Here is an 18,402-nt window from a genome sequence, read left to right as displayed (position 1 = left end):
CTACATGCGTTTTCTAATGGGCAGAGGAAGCAACGAAGAGACCATCATAATGTTTTCATCTTTAGTATTCATACTGAAAAATCCACACAGTGATAGACATGAAAAAAATTAAATAAAAGTACAGCATCCAACATCATGAATCTAAAGTATATGAGACAGACATTACAGGTTTATTGTCGTTTATATGGCAATAAACACCCACCAGGGGCTGTTATGATTTCATAACAATTCGTAACTTATCATCGCCGAGAATAAGCCTGCAACAGAAGAGAGACATTGTGAGCGTTATCTCTCATATCAGTCGATTCACTCATTCGTCCAACCACGTGATCTGATCTGGCTTCTCTTACCTGAGCAAAGCTGCGGCCACCAGACCTCCTCCAATGGGCCCCACCCAGTAAACCCAGTGGTAGCTCCAATAGTTGGCCATCACAGCTGGACCGAAAGCCCTGGCTGGGTTGAGACACGTTCCTGATACATCACCCCTGCGAGTGAAAAAGTTTAATTATTAATTAGAATATTTGATACAACTGCAATATGGTTATTTAAAATTCATTTTCATATTAGTTAGGACAGTCAAACCGAGTCTCCTGGTTACATCATTTGAAGAAGATTCTTGTGGTAGAATAAAAAATATTAAATTTAAAAGTAAGATTAAACATTTTTAATTTTCTAATTCTAATTAATTTGACATCTTTTTATTCCGTTTCGTGTCCCTCAAGTATTGGTTAATTGATTTTTAAGTCATTAACTTAAAAGCATTTTATTTCGAAACAATCGAATAAAGTAAGACATTTGCAAAAAAAAAAAAAAAATGCAAAATTAATTTAATGAAAGTAATAGTGCATTTCAAATAAAAAAACATAAATTAAAAAACACATCTTTAGAGAGATATCTCTACCACCACGCCTTTAATGTCCTTTGTGTTGTTGGCTGCTGTTTTTAAATTTTTTTTTTTTTAACTATTTCACTTTGGGAAACATTATTTTATAACTTTTTTTTTTTTTTTTTACTTTGAATTAAATGTTGGTTGTGAAGCAAGATATGCGAATCCTCAATTCGTGAATATAGCAACTGACTGCAACGTTCAGGTCCAGTTGGGTGTAAATGTTTAACACAGTGCGGACACAATAAACACTGTGGTCATCGCCCCCTTTATCTCACCCTGCCAGGATGTTAATGATGACGGTACAGCCAACTAGGAATGGAGCCAGCGGGTTTTTTGTCTTGCCGTTGACCGCCACCAGCAGCACCACCATGGTGACCAAGCAGGTCATGGCCACCTCCCCAAAGATGGCTCCAGACAGCTGACTGTCTGACTTGAGGATATCAAACGCTGCTCCCGTGGCGTTGTTGTAACGACCTGCAGGGGTCATTATCTAAAAATTGTATTATTAAAGATTTTATGGTCACTTTTGAATTATGATTATATATTATAAATTATAAAATATTTCAAAATTTGTGTGAAAAAATCAGAATACTGTGCAGTGAACTTTCACCTGACCATGGCCATTCCAGCTCCCAGAACTCCTCCAATCAGCTGGCTGGCAAGGTAGGGTCCTACCATGGCCAGCTCCATGCCCCCACACAGGTAGATGGCAATAGTGAAGGCAGGGTTGAAATGGGAGCCACTAGAGGAAGAGACAGCAGAGAAAAGTTGAGATCAGGTGGGACACTGAGACCCATTCCCCTCAAAATATCAAAATATACCAAATGGCTGAGGTTGATCATTATTCAAAGATGTTGCACACAAAAACATAAAGCAAGCAAGCAAAAATTAAAATACACAGCATCTGACTTTATGTCATTCTATTCTTTACGCAAAATACCTGATGTTATCCATAACCGCCACCATCACTGCCACAGCCAGCCCGTGCACCAAGGCTGGCTGCAGCCGTCCAGCCGCTGGCACATTCTCAATGACAGACACACAGCCGATGAAAACGAAGAACATGGTCCCCACTATCTCGGCCAGGCAGGGCTGGAACAGCTTCTCATATTTGTTGGGAGGTTTGGACACAGGCGGCTTCTTGCCCTTCTCCATCAGAGCAGAGTCTGTGTCTTCCATTTCCATTTTCTCAAGTCCCATTGTTGCCTGTAAGAGACTTTTGTTCCAGGATGATTCTCAAAGACATTCTGCACCTCTTTCGGACTGTGGCACTGCAAGGTTTTCTGGGTATTTATAATCATCAACAGCAGACTGCACACTGTTGCTGAATTGCATCACAGGTCATAAAAACATCAAAGGTGAAGCATGTTCTGAAGGTGAAAATCCATAACATCAAAACAACCCACGCCTCAAACAGGTTCTTTGACGCCTTTCCAGCTCTGTCTGATGGAGTCAAGCCAGGTAATCCTGTCCTTTAAGGAGTCCTCAAGTTACCTTTCATAAAAGAATGATAAGATTCAAAACAAGGCACGAGCTGTTCAAGGTTGATGTCAGTCAGAGGGATCAGTTAGGGATCAATCATGTGCAATTTAATCATCATAATTTCTGTACTCGTATGCACATGCTTGCTATAGGTGACCTACATAGATAAGATAGACCTGGAATACAGACTTTACACCATGCATCAAGGTTAAGTCCTCAGTGGTCAGGACGCCCCATGCGACACACTGTTAGAGTTTAAACCCGTGTTTCCGAACCTTTTTGGCTTGTGACCCCTCACAGTATCTCATTGTGTTACATTTCAGATGTTAATGATTTGTGAGCAGTTCCAGTATAGAGACATTTCCCATCTAAACCTTTTAAGGTCCAGATAGGTCAAATGATTGTTGAGATTTATGACCCCTAGGTTGGGAACTACTACACTCAACTACCTAAGTGATTAGAAGTTACCACAGTACTTTTGTATTACTGCATCAGTATTAAAAATAATACGGTCATATATTCTGCAGAATCAGTACATTTTAATGATCAAGAACAAATGCAGGACTTTTACAAGTAATGGAGTATTTTTACATGGTTGTATTGGTATTTTTACTTAACTAAAGTAAATGTAAAACTATAAGAAAAAACAATTCAGATGCTGACCTTCAGAGCAGGAGGGGTTACCGAATACTTTAATTTGTATAAAATGACATGAATTATACGCTATGGCCTTGACAGTCAGCAGATATCAACCTAATTGTACACTAAAGGGAGAATTGGACTGAACTGTTACACAACGCTCTTCATCAAGACACCAAGCCGACAGTGAGTACAATTTTGATGTACTTATTTTTTCTTTTCTGTTTAATGCTACTTTATTCCTTCTTATCAAGGCATCATAGTATATAATTGGGTCATTATAGTCTCAGCATATCTATATTTTCAATGCAAATAACCTGGACAACTTTCCAAAATAAAGTTAGAAATATTTTACTGCACTGATTTTGTTTTTTCCTTTTGTTTAAAGGAAAAAACTGTGGGACCCAATTGAAGACAGAAATGTTTTAAACTACCAACAGCTCCACCTCAAACAGCAAAAGGCTACTTTAAATAGTGCACACAGAACTATGATATAATATGTATGTGTCATACAGCACCATCCAACGAGTAATGCATAATCAATACTTTTACTTTTGAACATTCTAGCTGATAACACATCTGTGCTTTCACTTGAGTATACCTTTATGTAAATGATCTGAATACTTCCACCAGTGACACCAAATAAAGGAATATCTTACACATATTATGACATGCTTTAGGTATAGAAAGTATTGTGACCTGATCACATAGGATTTCATTCCATATTCAAACTTTAATTCCATATATTCAAATTTCACATAACAGTCTTACAGTCTCTTGAACAGATAGGTTGGCAAGGTAGATGATCCATCTTCACCCATTATTTTAAGATGAATATATGAGATACATCTGGATTTAGAAAGCTTTTTATTGTAACTTATTGCTGTTTCAGTTAATCTAGGAGCACCAGTTTATGATTCTCATCTAGCTTTATTGTCTTATGTAGTGACCTGTCCTTGTACCGTCTTTTCAGTAATAAAGCTATTAAAGAACGGTTTTCTATTTAGGACTTTGACCCAAACAATGAGTACAAAAAGATTGTAAACAGATAACAGAAAGTGCGATCATTCATATCAAATCGTATGTAAGGACTTTATTATCAAATGTCCGCAGACCTTTTCCAGCATTATCATCAAACATGAAAGTCCAGTTTAGGATTAGCTATCAGATCCCTATCATATCATCAAACACTTTATTGAATACAGAAATACAAACATGGCATTGAGTAGGAGTATAGCTAGTTTAAGGACTAATATTATATATAGGACACACATTTAGCTGACATATTTAAATTTTACAGTCTAATTGTTAAGTCAGTCGGGATGTCTTCTCTCTCTTCTTTAATAAATTAGACATTCACTTAAACACAATTCGAGTCTTCTTGTCACCAAACACAAACCTGCAAAAGAGTGATTCTTAAATTAGGGAACTGGTCATTATTGGTCACTTCAAACAGCACTGTGTATGACATCATGTAAAGAACATAGTTGGATTACTGAACGGGCCTATTGGGCACAGGCCCAGAGGCAGAAAACAACTACAAAGAGGCATAAAAGAACTACAAAAAGACACAAAACAAGTACAAAAAGACATAAAATGACAATTGTTTTGTGTCTCTATAAGTCTATAGATCCAATGTAGGAAGGGTGGGGGGCATTTTAAATGGATATGCCTATTATCCCATTGTCTCATAATCCATTCATGGTTAATAATCAGATTTAATAGTACTAATAGTAGTAATAGGTTGACTAACAGGTCGTATTTAACAGGAGGTCAGACTGTGATAAAGCTAGAGCTCATTGGGTGGAGCCATAGGAGCAGTTTTGTCTCTCTGTCAGGTTAGACTGAAGTCCAGTGGAAAAGGGGGACGGAATTTGCTACAATTACTACTAAATTACTTTTTTTTTTTTTAAATCTATGTAGCCATGGAGCTTTCAGGTTTAAACCAGTCCCTTATCTATACACCTGTCTACTGTGACTCAATCGTCTAGCCATCACAATGTGGCCCTTGTCAAAGTCACTCAAATCCTCACGCTGCCCATTTTTCCTGCTTCTAACACATCAACTTTGAGGACAAAATCTTCAGTTGCTGCCTAATATAGCCCACCCACTGACAGGTGCAATGATAACCAGATAATCAGTGTGGTCATAATGTTATGGCTGATCAATGTATATTATTAACTTAAACTGCAATCTGAAACCCCCCAGGGTGGGAAAGTACCACAAACATACTGTTTTAATTATGAAAGGTTCCCCCGTGGAGTTTTACATTCAGTGTAAACTCTATGTGTGTATCATTGAGGTCTCACAAACATATTGAATGTTACTTAACTATAACCAACTTAAGGTTTTATTACATAACCAACAAATCTAGAAAGCCTGTTGAGAGTGGAAATGTTTAAAAAAGCAAAAAAAACTACCTCTGTATTCTGAACTATACGTACCTTATGAGGCTGACAGAGGTCAGTGCACCACAAGTGGGTCCAACCCAGTAGATCCAGTGATGGTTCCAGTGGTTGGCAACCACTGCAGGACCAAAGGCTCGGGCGGGGTTCATACAGGCTCCAGACAACATCCCTCTGAAACAACAGCCAGCACATACCAATACTGTAAGACAGCAGCTGACCAGAGAGGTGCAGCTCAACAGCATGCATGTAACCATTACCACAACCATTAGATATGATACTGTGCTAGGCAGCCTGCAGTATACTTCATTACATGCATATAATACAAATATTGTAATATACGTGGAATAAAAACATTGAACTACCTTTAAGTGATAACCAAAACAAATTATGGATCTTGGTGTCTATTTGATAACTGATAATAAATACAGTTCATAACTGGTAATAAATAGAGCTGATAACTGATAATAAATATATGTGTGAGGGAGGGTCGTGGCCTTTCATGGTAGTCTGGAGGTTTAGCAGTCTTTACATTTTATATAGAATTTCTTAATACTGATTGCAGTATTTTTAGACTTAGTGTATTTAAGTTGGACTTATATTACAAACAAATATTAAAGTTTAGTTCAGTATTTCTCCACCAGCATTACATTCTGACAGATTTAGGCCTTCTTGTTTGGGAATAACACATCGGCAGTCTATTTTTACGGGTCAATAATTTTCTTAGAATTTCCTCTGAGTATATAGTTATGTACTAATTAGGGGAAATGGAGAGTGCTATGAGACAGTTATTTTAGTTTATGAGCAGTGATTTCCAGAGGAGATAAGAACTGCTTCATTTAAAGAAAATGTACAGAAAATACAAATGAACAGCTAACGGTGATGTTGGGGACGACTTCCTTGCGGACGCTCTTACCCAGCAAGTATGTTGGCTGTCACGGTGAGGCCAATGCAGAACGGAGCCAACGGTGAGCGGGTTTGACTGTTGATGGCCCCCATGCACACCACTATGGTAAGGAACGTGGTCATTATCACCTCTGCCAGTGTGACTGTAGCCAGATCATCAGAGACTACGTGAAAGGCACCGCCAAAGGAAGCATTATACACATTGAAGGGGTACACTGCCTGCAAGTAGAACAAAATGAACATATATCATCCAGTGCATGATAAACTTGACTGGAGTGGATAGTTTTTATTTATTGACATTATTTTTTTTCCACCCAACAAAGTATGCCAATAAATCAAGACCAAAATGATACCAGAATAATGACAAAATAAATAAAAAATGCACGTTACTATGTCAAAGTTATGAGATAATAAGTCACAAATATGAGAGAGGTCAAAATTGTAACATTTTAATGATCATATGATTAAACATCATATGACGTCAACATTTTGAAATATTAAGTATGCGTATAATTTGACTATAACACTATTAGTCAAAATGTGGATTAGGTCAAAATGTACTAAATCAAATTTTGGAGATAATACGTCAAAATTTAGACTTACAAAATCGTCTTTTTTAGTCAGTAAGTTATAATTATAATTATGAGATAGGTCAAAAATATTGATTCTAACATTATAACTTATTATCTAATAATTTTGAGTTAGTAAGTCAGAATATTTACTGTTTAAGTTAAACATTTTTAACTGTATGTTAAATATCATAAGTATTTTTATTTTTATTATGACTAACTTTTCATCTTTTTTTTCCTGGCAGAATTGATCTTCCATATTTTGTCTTACCCTGGTCAAACCAGCTCCACCCAGCCCTCCCAGCATCTGAGCCAGAATATAAGGCACCAGCAGAAGAAGATCCATTCCTCCACACAGGTAGGCGCTCAGGGACACCGCAGGGTTAAAGTGGCCCCCACTGCAATAAACATAATGAACTTTACTCTGTGTCTCTCAAATGATGCCATAAACTGATCATAACAACACCTCGCCATCTGACATTGGATAAACAGATGATAAGGATTTTTTATATTTGTACTAACTTTGTTGCATCAAATTATTCAAACAAATTGAAACTTTATTTGTGTAGCCTATGCCTCTGTATCTGCAAATGAGTTGTTGAATTACATTAAACTTACTCAGATGTTAAGGTAAATTCTCTTTAAATAATATTTATATATTAAATAAATCTGTTCATGTTGTCTTTGGCTCTACATGTGATGTTTGCAGGAAAGCAACCAAAATGTCATGGCAACATTTCGAATATTGTAAAAACAAGAAATCATCAGCTCAAAAACATACAATATTAAGCATTTGAAAACACACAACAAATTGAATGTCATCATTACCTAATTTGTCCAAACATCATGATCGCCACTCCCAATGCCAGTCCATGTGCCACAGCAGGCTGGAGGACACCAGCTGTTCCCACATTCCCAATAACAGACGCACACCCCACAAACACAAACAGGCATGTCCCAAACAGCTCCGCCAGGCAGGGCTGCACATACTGCTCAAAGATGCTTCTCTTCATGTTTGTGCTGCTCATGTCTTTCTCTCCCATCAGCTCTCCCATATCAGTTACGGTGAAGATCTCTGTCTTGGTTTCTGCCCCTGACATGCTGAATCGGAAGAAAACCCCTTTCTACCCTGGGTCAGGTTCACGTGTTCCTCTGATGGACCACTGGTCTGGTCTGATGTGTGTAGAGGCATGTATATAAGCCATTCTTAGGGTGATGAACAAAGGACATACGCACATCCCCATTTTCTTCCCCTCTGATGCCCCACCTTCCTGCAATTGTTTATACTCCCATGACTATTGACACTCAATCATGTGAAGCTCATAAAATAACTAGCACTGTGTTATTGACTGTCAGAGAGCATGCAGATACAGATAAGGGTGAGGGGCGTATTATTACTCAACAGCAACAATCACTTCTTTAAGTACCAGTAAAATCATTTAAATATATCTGAGTGTGTAGCTTATTTAATGATAACCTGCAATATCCAATTCCTTGGGCATTAACATTTAAAATGTTAAGATTAAATTCAATCAAAATAGAAAGGTCGTATCTAAATTGTCCCTAGATACAGTAGATATCAAACATTAAACTGACCTTTAAGGTGTCCATTTGATTACTGATGATAAATACAGCTGATAACTGATAATAAATACATGTGTGACAGAGGGTTGTTGTTAGGATCTCTGTATCTAAATACAAAATACTACATCACAAGTAAAAGTCCTAGTATTAAAGTGCCTAAGGTAAAAGTATTTATAATGCATAATGGCCCATTTCATAATCATATATATTACATAACTGTATTTAATTAGAGTTACATTTATGTGTTCACACTCAACTGTTGGCGCTTATAAAGATGGGACTAATTGAAATTTCTTTACTTACTGCTGGGTAGCTCAATCTATGATAATATAGGCAATCATAATCTATTAGTTGATTTATATTTTGTATTATTAATCTACAAAGTAACTAGTGACTAAAACTATTAGAGAAATTTAGTTGAAAGTAAAATATTTGTATTTGGTTTTTAAATACAGAACATAAACCCCCCTCAGACTATTAAAACCCCAGATTACCACACAGAAGATATGATCAGTGTCAGCTACAGGCCTGTCTGCCACCCTCCTCCACACGTGTTTATTATCAGTTTTTAGATGGATAGTAAAGGTCAGTTTAATGTTATCTATGCAGGGACTATTGAGATCAGTCAGTTAAATGTAGTAGAGGAAAAGGTGTGCTATTTCTGGAATGCATGGTAGTTCACCTCGCTCTCTCTCCCACCGTCCTTGTTTATCTTCACCTCTCCTATCAAATAAAGGTATAAAAAGCCCAGAAAACATCTTTAAAAACTGTCCCTCTGAAATGTAGTGAAGTGGAATATAAATTCACCACTGCTTATCAGCAAACATTTACCCATCCAGCAAGTATGGAGCAACATTTGCATTAAGTCGGGAGACATTTCTGGCCCCCTGGCAAATATAAGTACTTAGTCACTCTCCTTTTAGTTGTGTTTGGTCTCCTCTTTTTTCCTGATGGAAATATCCGACTCTTTATCATTTAAATGTTCCACCACATCACCAGCTAGTCGTTAACTTTGGCGGTTTGCCATTTGGCGGTGGGAAGGAGGCAGCAGTTGCTATGTATTACGGCAGATGCTGATGGGAGCGGGGAGAGTCAACCAAAACATTAAAGTTGGAGCTGGGAAACTAAAACAAATCTGAAAAATGCTACAAAGACCAGTAGAAGTTAGGAAAAATGCAGTCAGATGATTAATCACTGTATTCACTCACATCATTATAAGAGAACAAGTACTCATGTGACCAGTTGTTACTGTAATAGAGAAAAATAATTTGATTACAGCTGCTTTATATTATGAGAGAAGCACTAATAAGCATAGATGCCTACATACAGTTGGTGATATGTTAACAGTGGGAGGGTTAGGGGTAGGTGAGGCCCAGTGACCCAGGGTGCATTTTCAGCTGCACATACACTACTGAATGATCATAGAAATATTACAGGAACACTACAGGCAGCAGTGTCTCTATGATCCTCTTGCTCTTTGTGAAGGTGACACTACTTTTGAGTATATAGTTTAAGTATATAATATGTAGTTTAAGGAATAGGGAATAAATGAACAGACACACAGTCGTACACAACAGGATTGTTTTATTCAACTGCACTTGACCAGCATTCATCAAATATAATCTATCACAAACTAATCTGTCATGTCCTATTTCCTGTTTCAAAGCTAAACTTCAGAATAGAAAACATTTTTACAGGCAAATGTAAATGAACCAGTAGTTGTACCATTTATTGCAGTCTGACACTAGTTCTACCACATGCATGTATGTTTTGTAAGAAAATGAGTCTGAGAAGCACAATTGATTAATAAATAAAATCAAAATGGCACAGAAAAACCAGACAGAGACAAATATATGACATCTGAAAATGTCAAACCTCATACATTCTTTAATCTGCAACACAGGTGACCGGATTTTTAAGTAGCGGTGTGGTCGCAGACAAAATATGTCCGTAAACAGATTAATAAGTCAAACTTGATCCACTTTACAGTTGAAAACCTCTTCACAGCTCTCGACCATATCATCTGTTATCTTCAACATGTGCGGGGTTACAAAGGACACTCATGAAATCACATTCTGCTGATGCAGGGAGTTTTCATGCCGGAACAGCTCCCAGTCGAGGTCTTGATGGAGAATGAGAGCTTCCTCTTTCCCAATGTCTCCCTTTACACATCTTCTCCTGTTGTTGATTTTGGCGTACACACATGTGAAGCATGTCCCGACAGTGGAGCAGTTTCACACTCAAAATGCCAACTGTGACAGACCTGAGGAAACAGAACATGACCTGTTCTTGTAAATGACCACACCAGACATTAAAACTTGGAGGATGGGTGGAAATGTGAAAAATGTAACACGAGTAACACTAAGTAAATAAGCTAATGGACAGCGTGGCGCCATAGGGATAAAATGATCCTGGAACTGAGCAGTAATAGTTTCCCAATTCCTACTACAGCTAACATACCCATTACTTTAAATGTAACATAACTGTGAATTACCCAGATTGAGTTTGTCCTTGGTGGCCCAGCAGATGCTGTAGTGCTGAAGAAGTTGTTGTAAAAGCTCCCTCTCATCCAGGAACTCCAGACGCTCAATTCTGAAAGAAATTATTAATAACAAATATCCTTATTCTGCATTTAATCATAGAACGTGATCTTTCGTATCAGACTATACACAGAACGAAGGAAATCCAAAAATATAGCAGTTTTTGTACAGATGGGTTTAATGGTAGTACTTTGGCAGATACCTTGCCACATCCTCCTGGGGCAGCATACTGTAGACGGTCATCATGTCCAGAGCATCAGCATGCTCCCAGCCTGTCTTCAGAAACCGCTCCTTCTGCAAACCACACACATTAAAATACTTGTTCTCAAAAAGACAAAGAACCAAAAGATACAACAAACAGATCCTCATGTGCAAAGTGCAAAGGATCTCACAAACAAGAGAACCTCATCATTCCTACATTTTGGACCTGACAGGTTACTGATCTCACAAAGTCACTCAACTCACAATAACCCTGTTGTCTTGGTTTTGAAATATTGGGTCGAGTGTTGGAGGTTACCTGAGAGTCCAGAGACTGGCAGACCTCCACTCCGGCCAGGGTGCACTGGCGACGCTGCAGGTTCTCGATCATCACTTGGCCAAATCGATCGCTCATGTTCAGCTGGACACACAGAGCAAGTATACATAATTAAATCTCAGGTTGAAACACACATGTATTACTTATGTCGATTCAAATACCTAGTCTGGTACAAGTTGCTGATTACCAAAGGGCTATCATATCAAGTGTGTTGAACCACTTTATCCACTAAGTGCATATACGATGAGGAATACTTCGGTTTTAAAAAACCTAAGACACTACAAAAGATAATACAATCATTTCTAATAATTGTGTAGTAACATCTACAATCCACCACAGCCACACAAAAGTATTTTTACATACAAATCAAATCCAGACACTTGGTTAAGTTGAGACCTGAACAACAACAGAACTGGGATGAAGTCATCTGTTTTGTTTACCTGTTCATAGTTGATGAACATGGCAGTGTGGAAGGTTTCTGCTGCCCAGTGAACTAGATTGGAGGACTGGGAGGGCGTCATGTAGACCAGCACACACTCTGACAGGAGCAACGTGGGTAATCTGAGAGTGAGAGCAGTACACTTAACCACAACAACATAACCAGAGGTACACACACACAGACAAAAGTACACAGATTCCTTTCTCAAGTAGAGGTACTTATTTTGTTTATTTTTAATTTTTTTTAAATAAAAATGTCATCTGGATCCAGATATGCATTAAAGTAAACACTGTGTACAAGGGATGCATTGACTGGTATTGGCCCAATGTTTAAAATAATTAATTCAAATAATTTGGTCCTTAGCTGATGCCGATGTTCTTTTGTGCCAGGACAACACAGAAATGTCTCAGATTCCATGCACATTTTTCTTTTTATACCCATGTTGTGAAAATTCTTTGGAAGGATCCTGAGAATCAAAGAATTGAATTGCAAAGCTTTATTATAATTGTTCTGCATATGACAAATAAAGAACTTGAAACTAATCATTGGGAGAGGCACAATGTTAAACTTCAATGATTTCAGCATGACAACTAATCACATAATCTTCCTTCTAAAGCAATAAAAACTCTGGAGAGTTTAGCCTTTATACTTTGTGCTCTGTGATCTTAAAATGACTTACTATAGAACTAAACTATAAAATCTTTTAAATTCAGAGGAATATTACCTTTGTTACTTCAACCCTTCAGTGTGGGTAGAAAAAAAAGTAATGCCCCCTGGCTCTTTAACAATAAAGAGTAATAAAAATGCTAAAGTCACACCTGGCAGCATCCTGTAAAAGAGAGGCTCGCTCTTTGTCAAACTTCCCTGGATAAATAAAGGTAACAATATGTGAGTTACGACCTGAGGTGAAGGAGTCTGAGATCTCCTTGCCATAGAAAACATCCTATCGTACAAAAAGGATGTCTGTGCCACCCAACATCCGACTATAAAACAGTGATGTGTTTTGGGTCCAAAATTACTGATAAAATACAGATACCCCACCCAAGTATGACACACTCAGCGCCTGAAAAACTAAAAATGTAAATGTAGATGTCAGTTTCCGTGGATTCCAATAGTTTTACAATGGAACAAATTATCACGCTACCACCCTCCTTAAAGTATCATATTTAGAAATATTTTAGACAAACATACTGAGCACACAGCTGCATATCCACTGTTCAAAACATGCATTTTGGGTGGGGGCATCTTTTCAAATGAGGCTCAGACATTACATCTGCATTACAGCCATACAGGCACTCTGTAGAGTGACTCTGTTATCTGAAGTCACTCACAGCGAGAGAACACAGAGATAAGCGTCCATTCTTGGGTTTCTTAAGACATGCTGGGAAAACTAATGACAGCTGGCAGACAGCAGTACGAGGGACTCATCTGCTAATCATCTGCTTAGCGTGACTGGCACCAAACACAAAACTGACAAGAAAGTGAGACAACAAAAACACATATTCACATACTCTGGATTGAGCTGGAACTTCTTCAGTTTTTCATCCAAATTAGATATGTCCCTGAGGTCTGCCCCGATGATACAGTAACGGTCTGAGTCAAGGCTGTGGGCATCTGAGATAACAAAAACACAAACATACACTGTAAGGAAAGCTGGAAAGGATACTAAACATTTGTATTTTTACCTAAACCTCTTAGATGTGTCACATACTGATTGTAACTTTTGCCCATTACCTAGTAGTAAGGAATCTGTTGAGTGGGTTTCAATGAGGGGTTTGGACAGTGGCGGTTTCGTCCTAGTCAAATAAAAGAGAAGAAAAAACACCATTACCATTCATTCAACCGATGATAAACCCAAAGATACGCTACAACCAGGCATTTTACATGATGCACTATTCATTTATAGGTCCCTGCATCAAAAGCATCAGATATATAGTTTACATATACTCAGTTACTAGTACATATAATCTATACATATACTCAGTTTATTAGATATACCTAGCTTAAAACTCATGCAGTCTAATACAACTGCATTAAGGTTATGATGTTCAGTTTCTGTTGAAAATGTTGTTGAAGGCTTTAATTCAACTTTATGGTCATACTGTATTGGACAGTAACATAAGTTGTTCCTAATATTTTATTCACCTTTATATCTGTGAGACTATAAATTAGAAACACCTCTTATCATAACAGAATACAATTCAACACTGTATATGTGTGATAATTCAAGTTTTATGCTATTATCAATAGCTTATAGGAAGATTTTATTACATTTTATTTCTAGCTTAGGTTCCATGGTAGTAATTGTTGACTTACCGCAGTGTACAAGATATTTCTGACTGTACCATAAAGAGCCAGTAGTTACTATTAGACATCCTTACATACATGCAATGATAACTTACAGAAAAAATAGAGAGCTCTACTTCTGTAAACAAAGAGCTCTGTCTCCCCCTGCAGATCTCAACCCCACATTGCAACACCAAAGCCACAGAAGGGATGCACTGATGATAAGCAACAATAACAGCATGGTTGTCTTACTTAATATTGTGTATTTTCCTGGCCACAACTGTTGGAAAGTCAACTTCAAAGAACTTCTGTGGCAGGAGGTTTTCATCCTATAACGAACACACACAAACAATAAATGTCGGTAACTCTGAAGCTTTGAAGATAGTTAGGTGTAAATGTGTTTAGTGTGATACAGAAATCCGACAGGAACAAAAGCCACATCAGACTGTGCATCACATTTAGCCAGGAGTGCTGACAGTGAGATGTAATATCCCAAACCTTTAGTCTCCAAAACGTGGTATCCAGTCCGGCACCCACGTTGATTATTTGACAGTCACACTCGGTTTTCCTTATAAATGCATCAAGGAGATGGTTAACTCCTTTAACACGGGCATAGTAACCTGCCAGATGAGACAAGTGGTCAGTAAAATAAGCGAATGAAACATACACACACTCTACACTAGTGTTGACGCAGTGACTTGTAATGCTGCTGATTAATATTATGAATTGTACCACATATTTCCTCTGACTGAGCTAAAGAAAGAGGTACTTCTGAATAAAGCAAAAGTGTGTGTAAAAGAAGAGACTGTATCACGTACCTCTATTGATTTCAGGTGCCTTCCGCTCCCCTACAGATCTTGCGAAATACTGGATGTAGGGGTCCTTCCAGTAGTTTTTACTGGTAGCAAACCTAGTATACCAATTATAAATATAATGAGGAAGTGTTAGACAAATAACAACAATGAACCAACATCTTTTATATTATTGAATTAAATGGCCCTGAAATGCGAAAAGGTTGCTCGTACTGCTTATTGCACTGAGAATAAAGACCCATCTCTAGAGATGTTTGCAATTCTCTGCTTCATTTTTGGTTTTGCTGATCCATACAAAACATCCAAACAAACTTCCCCATAATAAACCATGGGGGGAAAAGGTGTACACTGCCTGCCTATTGTGAAACTGTTGAGAGCAAACATCTGGCTAGCTAGTGGACAAAAGGAAAAAAAATGCAATTATTAATCAATATTTTTCAGGACTACTGTGGCATAGCCATGTTGCTCTGTGCATGTAAGTACACTGATTTGTTAAAGTTAGAAATCCCCCTCAGACATATACTGTTTTTTCCCCACAAAAAAAATCAATATTATTATTATTATTATTATTATTATTATTATTATTATATTAAAATCCTTAAAAGGGCATTCATTTCTAAAGTTTTCCTGTTAGACACAAGCTCTCTCCTACTTCACTATAAAATCCATTCTCAGTGTTTGTGCACTACGGGCTTCACATTTCTACATCACACTTGTGTACTTTGCAAGTGGACCAGGGTTGACTTCCAGGTTGTTTGTTATAACACAAAACATGCCTGTAGGCAATGTGAAATCAACCTTCTAGGGTTAAACTCTACACATACATCATTCTGCACAGTGAGTGAATCTCAGCTGTAGGAGCAAAGACAAAAACTTATTTTTATGTGGAGGGGGGGGGGGGGGACTTTAAATTATAGATCATGTAGCCCATTTAAAGTCGGCTAACAGATTATCTGGAGCTATAACGTTATGTAGTAGGTGCAGCATGACCTTTGACCTGCAATAACGCCATCAACATGATGCTACTGAAGGCATCTTCACTGTAACGTTAAATGATGGACTCTGCTAACTAGCTGCATGTCACAGTTACCTTTTGCATATGGTTGCATCGTCACAGGTCGCCCTCACTGCTTCATCGGAAGTATCCGTGTCTGTGAAGGGTTGCCGAGCTGCCATTAATGATCCTTGTCCTAACGTTATGTAGTCAACATTTAAGCTGTAAGCGTTGAAGAGTCTCACCCACCTGCTTAACGTTACTCTGGGCTAGCTCCAACAAGCTAACTGGCTAGCTCAATTTGACAGCTGGGGTTATTAAACAAAACTGGAGGGAGGGAGAATAAAACCGAGAGCATAGTCGGGTAGCTCAAGTACCTGTGTATAGCATACAAACTGCGAGTTAAATGAAAATGAGCAGTATTAAACGAGAGGAAAATATGTTGCTGTCTAATAACAACTGCAGCGACAGTTCCCACCAGATGACACTTCCGGTTAGTGTTTTTCAGAGTAAAAGTATCGCTGTAAAAGTTCACATTTTGCACACAAATAAAATAAACTCTAGTACTAAAATGTAAAGCTTAGCAGTGTTTTTATTTCCTAAAATTTGTGTCTATTTTTTTCAAGCCTATTAAAAATGACAAATATTGTCATTAAACCTGCCAAAGTAGGTGGTTTGTTGAGAATGTCTTGCTTAGGATTACTTTGCTTTTACATTTAAACCATTAATGATTATTTGCCCCCCTTGTTGTCTTTGGTAGTAGGTAACTTAACCAAATTCAGAAAATGGAAAATGTTCTGCTGAACAGTCAGAAATCTATAAAACCATCTAAAGAAGCAGTGTTGAGACACCAGAATAAGAGGCACCACAACCAGCCAACCATTATTATCTCTGGAGATGACAGTGAAGACAGCAAGGATGATAAAAGTGAAAACTGATGTGGGCTCGCGCTTTGGGGAGATTTAAAGAGGTGGGGAAACATGAAAAAGGTGGAGAACAATGACAGGACATCAAGTCCCCTGTGAAATATGGAATCTAAAGCCTCTCAGACACATTTCCTTCCAAACTGTGTGAGAAATCCAGTGGTTACAAAGCCAACCTCAGTGAGGACGCCTCGTCTCTCAGATAATCAAGAATTCATTTATGGCTCTGAGGAGTGTGTTGTCTGAATTCCCCAGAGAACCTGACACAGCATGTAGAAAGTCACATGAAAGAGAAAAAGACTTGTCCTACTTATGGGAGAAACTTCAGCAGCTTTATTAAAAATCCATTTGAGAAGCCACACAGGGGAGAAAACCACAAGAACGGAAATCTGGGTAAATCAAGGTGTCCGCAAAACACAACACACTAATTGGAAGAATTGGAAAGGAGAGACATGTGGGAGGCTCACATGTGGCCCATTTTTACTGTATGTGCTCTTAGATATAGCACCATTGCCTTTTTGTAATTTGTGTGATTTAAACACATTTGATCGTTTTCATAATAACAACACCGTATGCCTTTATAAAATCCCATGTGCAACCACTCAATGTGATTAACTCAAATTATTTTCCCATTGAATCTTTTTCACAGGTGGATCTCTGAAAGCTTTTTTGTAATATGCTGACACTACTGCACCAACAAATGTGTGTAGAAATGTAAGTGAAAATTCATTCAAAATTCATTGGTAATTGTCATATTTAAACAAATATAGAATATTATGATAAAAATACATATTAAAAACTCGGAGCTAATGGCTCATAATATTGCACAGTCATGAGTTGATTTTAGAGTGCAAGCCAGTACCATCATTTTTAGCAACTGTTGCTTGATATAATACACTGGCAGATATATTGTGAACCCCTTTACTTAAAAATTCAGTCTAGACATGAGCCATAATACAAATAGTCTGCTTGGAACAATAATTTAATGTTTTGTCCTTAAATCCATAAAAAAAAGGCATTTTCTCCTTCTACCTCAAGATGTCTCCTTCTTCACTGTAAAGTCCATTCATAGTGTATGTGCTCTGGTGACTTCAAGTCTCTATATCACTCTGTATAGGTTGCATACTGGACCAGCATGACTTCCAAACTATGTCACTTATCCGCCCCTTAAAATCAGACTGTGATGTGTGAAAACATCCTTCTAGTGTCAAACTCTGTACATACATCATCCTGCACAGTGAAGCTCAAACATGAACTACATGAAACAATATTTTAAGTGGAGGGGGACTAAGTATAATTTTGAGAAAAAAAATCATACCAAGTATGCAACTTTGTTCGAGTTGAATCCATCTGGAGCACAGTACCACTTGTTTAAATAAACTTGAATAAAATATATTCT

General features: G+C 37.7%; 3 protein-coding genes across 3 annotated transcripts; all 3 read right to left on the bottom strand.

Moving 5' to 3' along the window:
• Positions 1-157: 157 nt before the first annotated feature.
• aqp8a.2 (aquaporin 8a, tandem duplicate 2) lies at positions 158-2,306 on the bottom strand. Its single transcript, XM_051417294.1, has 5 exons — positions 1,830-2,306; positions 1,505-1,631; positions 1,165-1,379; positions 351-485; positions 158-257 (listed from the first exon to the last, which is right to left on the bottom strand). The coding sequence occupies exons 1-5, from the start codon at positions 2,087-2,089 to the stop codon at positions 212-214; spliced, it is 783 nt and encodes a 260-aa protein (XP_051273254.1). The 5' UTR covers positions 2,090-2,306; the 3' UTR covers positions 158-211.
• Positions 2,307-4,088: 1,782 nt separating this feature from the next.
• On the bottom strand, positions 4,089-8,075 carry aqp8a.1 (aquaporin 8a, tandem duplicate 1). Its single transcript, XM_051418546.1, has 5 exons — positions 7,719-8,075; positions 7,162-7,288; positions 6,332-6,540; positions 5,455-5,589; positions 4,089-4,409 (listed from the first exon to the last, which is right to left on the bottom strand). Exons 1-5 carry the CDS (start codon positions 7,988-7,990, stop codon positions 4,367-4,369), a joined length of 786 nt encoding a protein of 261 aa, XP_051274506.1. The 5' UTR covers positions 7,991-8,075; the 3' UTR covers positions 4,089-4,366.
• A 1,966-nt stretch (positions 8,076-10,041) lies between these two features.
• Positions 10,042-16,569, bottom strand: lcmt1 (leucine carboxyl methyltransferase 1). Its single transcript, XM_051418327.1, has 11 exons — positions 16,177-16,569; positions 15,093-15,184; positions 14,773-14,894; positions 14,527-14,603; positions 13,723-13,784; positions 13,500-13,602; positions 11,990-12,110; positions 11,532-11,633; positions 11,217-11,308; positions 10,969-11,066; positions 10,042-10,737 (listed from the first exon to the last, which is right to left on the bottom strand). The coding sequence occupies exons 1-11, from the start codon at positions 16,260-16,262 to the stop codon at positions 10,715-10,717; spliced, it is 978 nt and encodes a 325-aa protein (XP_051274287.1). The 5' UTR covers positions 16,263-16,569; the 3' UTR covers positions 10,042-10,714.
• Between the last annotated feature and the right edge of the window lie 1,833 nt (positions 16,570-18,402).

Source organism: Dicentrarchus labrax, unplaced genomic scaffold, assembly GCF_905237075.1.
Source record: "Dicentrarchus labrax unplaced genomic scaffold, dlabrax2021, whole genome shotgun sequence".
In the NCBI taxonomy this organism is placed as follows: Eukaryota; Metazoa; Chordata; class Actinopteri; family Moronidae; genus Dicentrarchus; species Dicentrarchus labrax.
This window is presented reverse-complemented; position numbering and strand designations above follow the sequence as displayed.

Bases quoted from the DNA above. Each gene is read 5' to 3' on its own strand.
- lcmt1 (XM_051418327.1), bottom strand. From the start codon at position 16,262: ATGGCAGCTCGGCAACCCTTCACAGACACGGATACTTCCGATGAAGCA. The intron at 14,895-15,092 runs GTACGTGATACA...CTCATCTGGCAG, and splicing joins GGCACCTGAAATCAATAGAG to GTTACTATGCCCGTGTTAAA. The intron at 11,067-11,216 runs GTATCTGCCAAA...AATTTCTTTCAG, and splicing joins CCCCAGGAGGATGTGGCAAG to AATTGAGCGTCTGGAGTTCC.
- aqp8a.2 (XM_051417294.1), bottom strand. From the start codon at position 2,089: ATGGGACTTGAGAAAATGGAAATGGAAGACACAGACTCTGCTCTGATG. The intron at 486-1,164 runs GTGAGATAAAGG...TTTCACTCGCAG, and splicing joins ATCATTAACATCCTGGCAGG to GGGTGATGTATCAGGAACGT. The intron at 258-350 runs GTAAGAGAAGCC...CTTCTGTTGCAG, and splicing joins GTGGCCGCAGCTTTGCTCAG to GCTTATTCTCGGCGATGATA.
- aqp8a.1 (XM_051418546.1), bottom strand. From the start codon at position 7,990: ATGTCAGGGGCAGAAACCAAGACAGAGATCTTCACCGTAACTGATATG. The intron at 5,590-6,331 runs GTAAGAGCGTCC...CTGTTGTTTCAG, and splicing joins ACAGCCAACATACTTGCTGG to AGGGATGTTGTCTGGAGCCT. The intron at 4,410-5,454 runs GTACGTATAGTT...ACTCTTTTGCAG, and splicing joins ACCTCTGTCAGCCTCATAAG to GTTTGTGTTTGGTGACAAGA.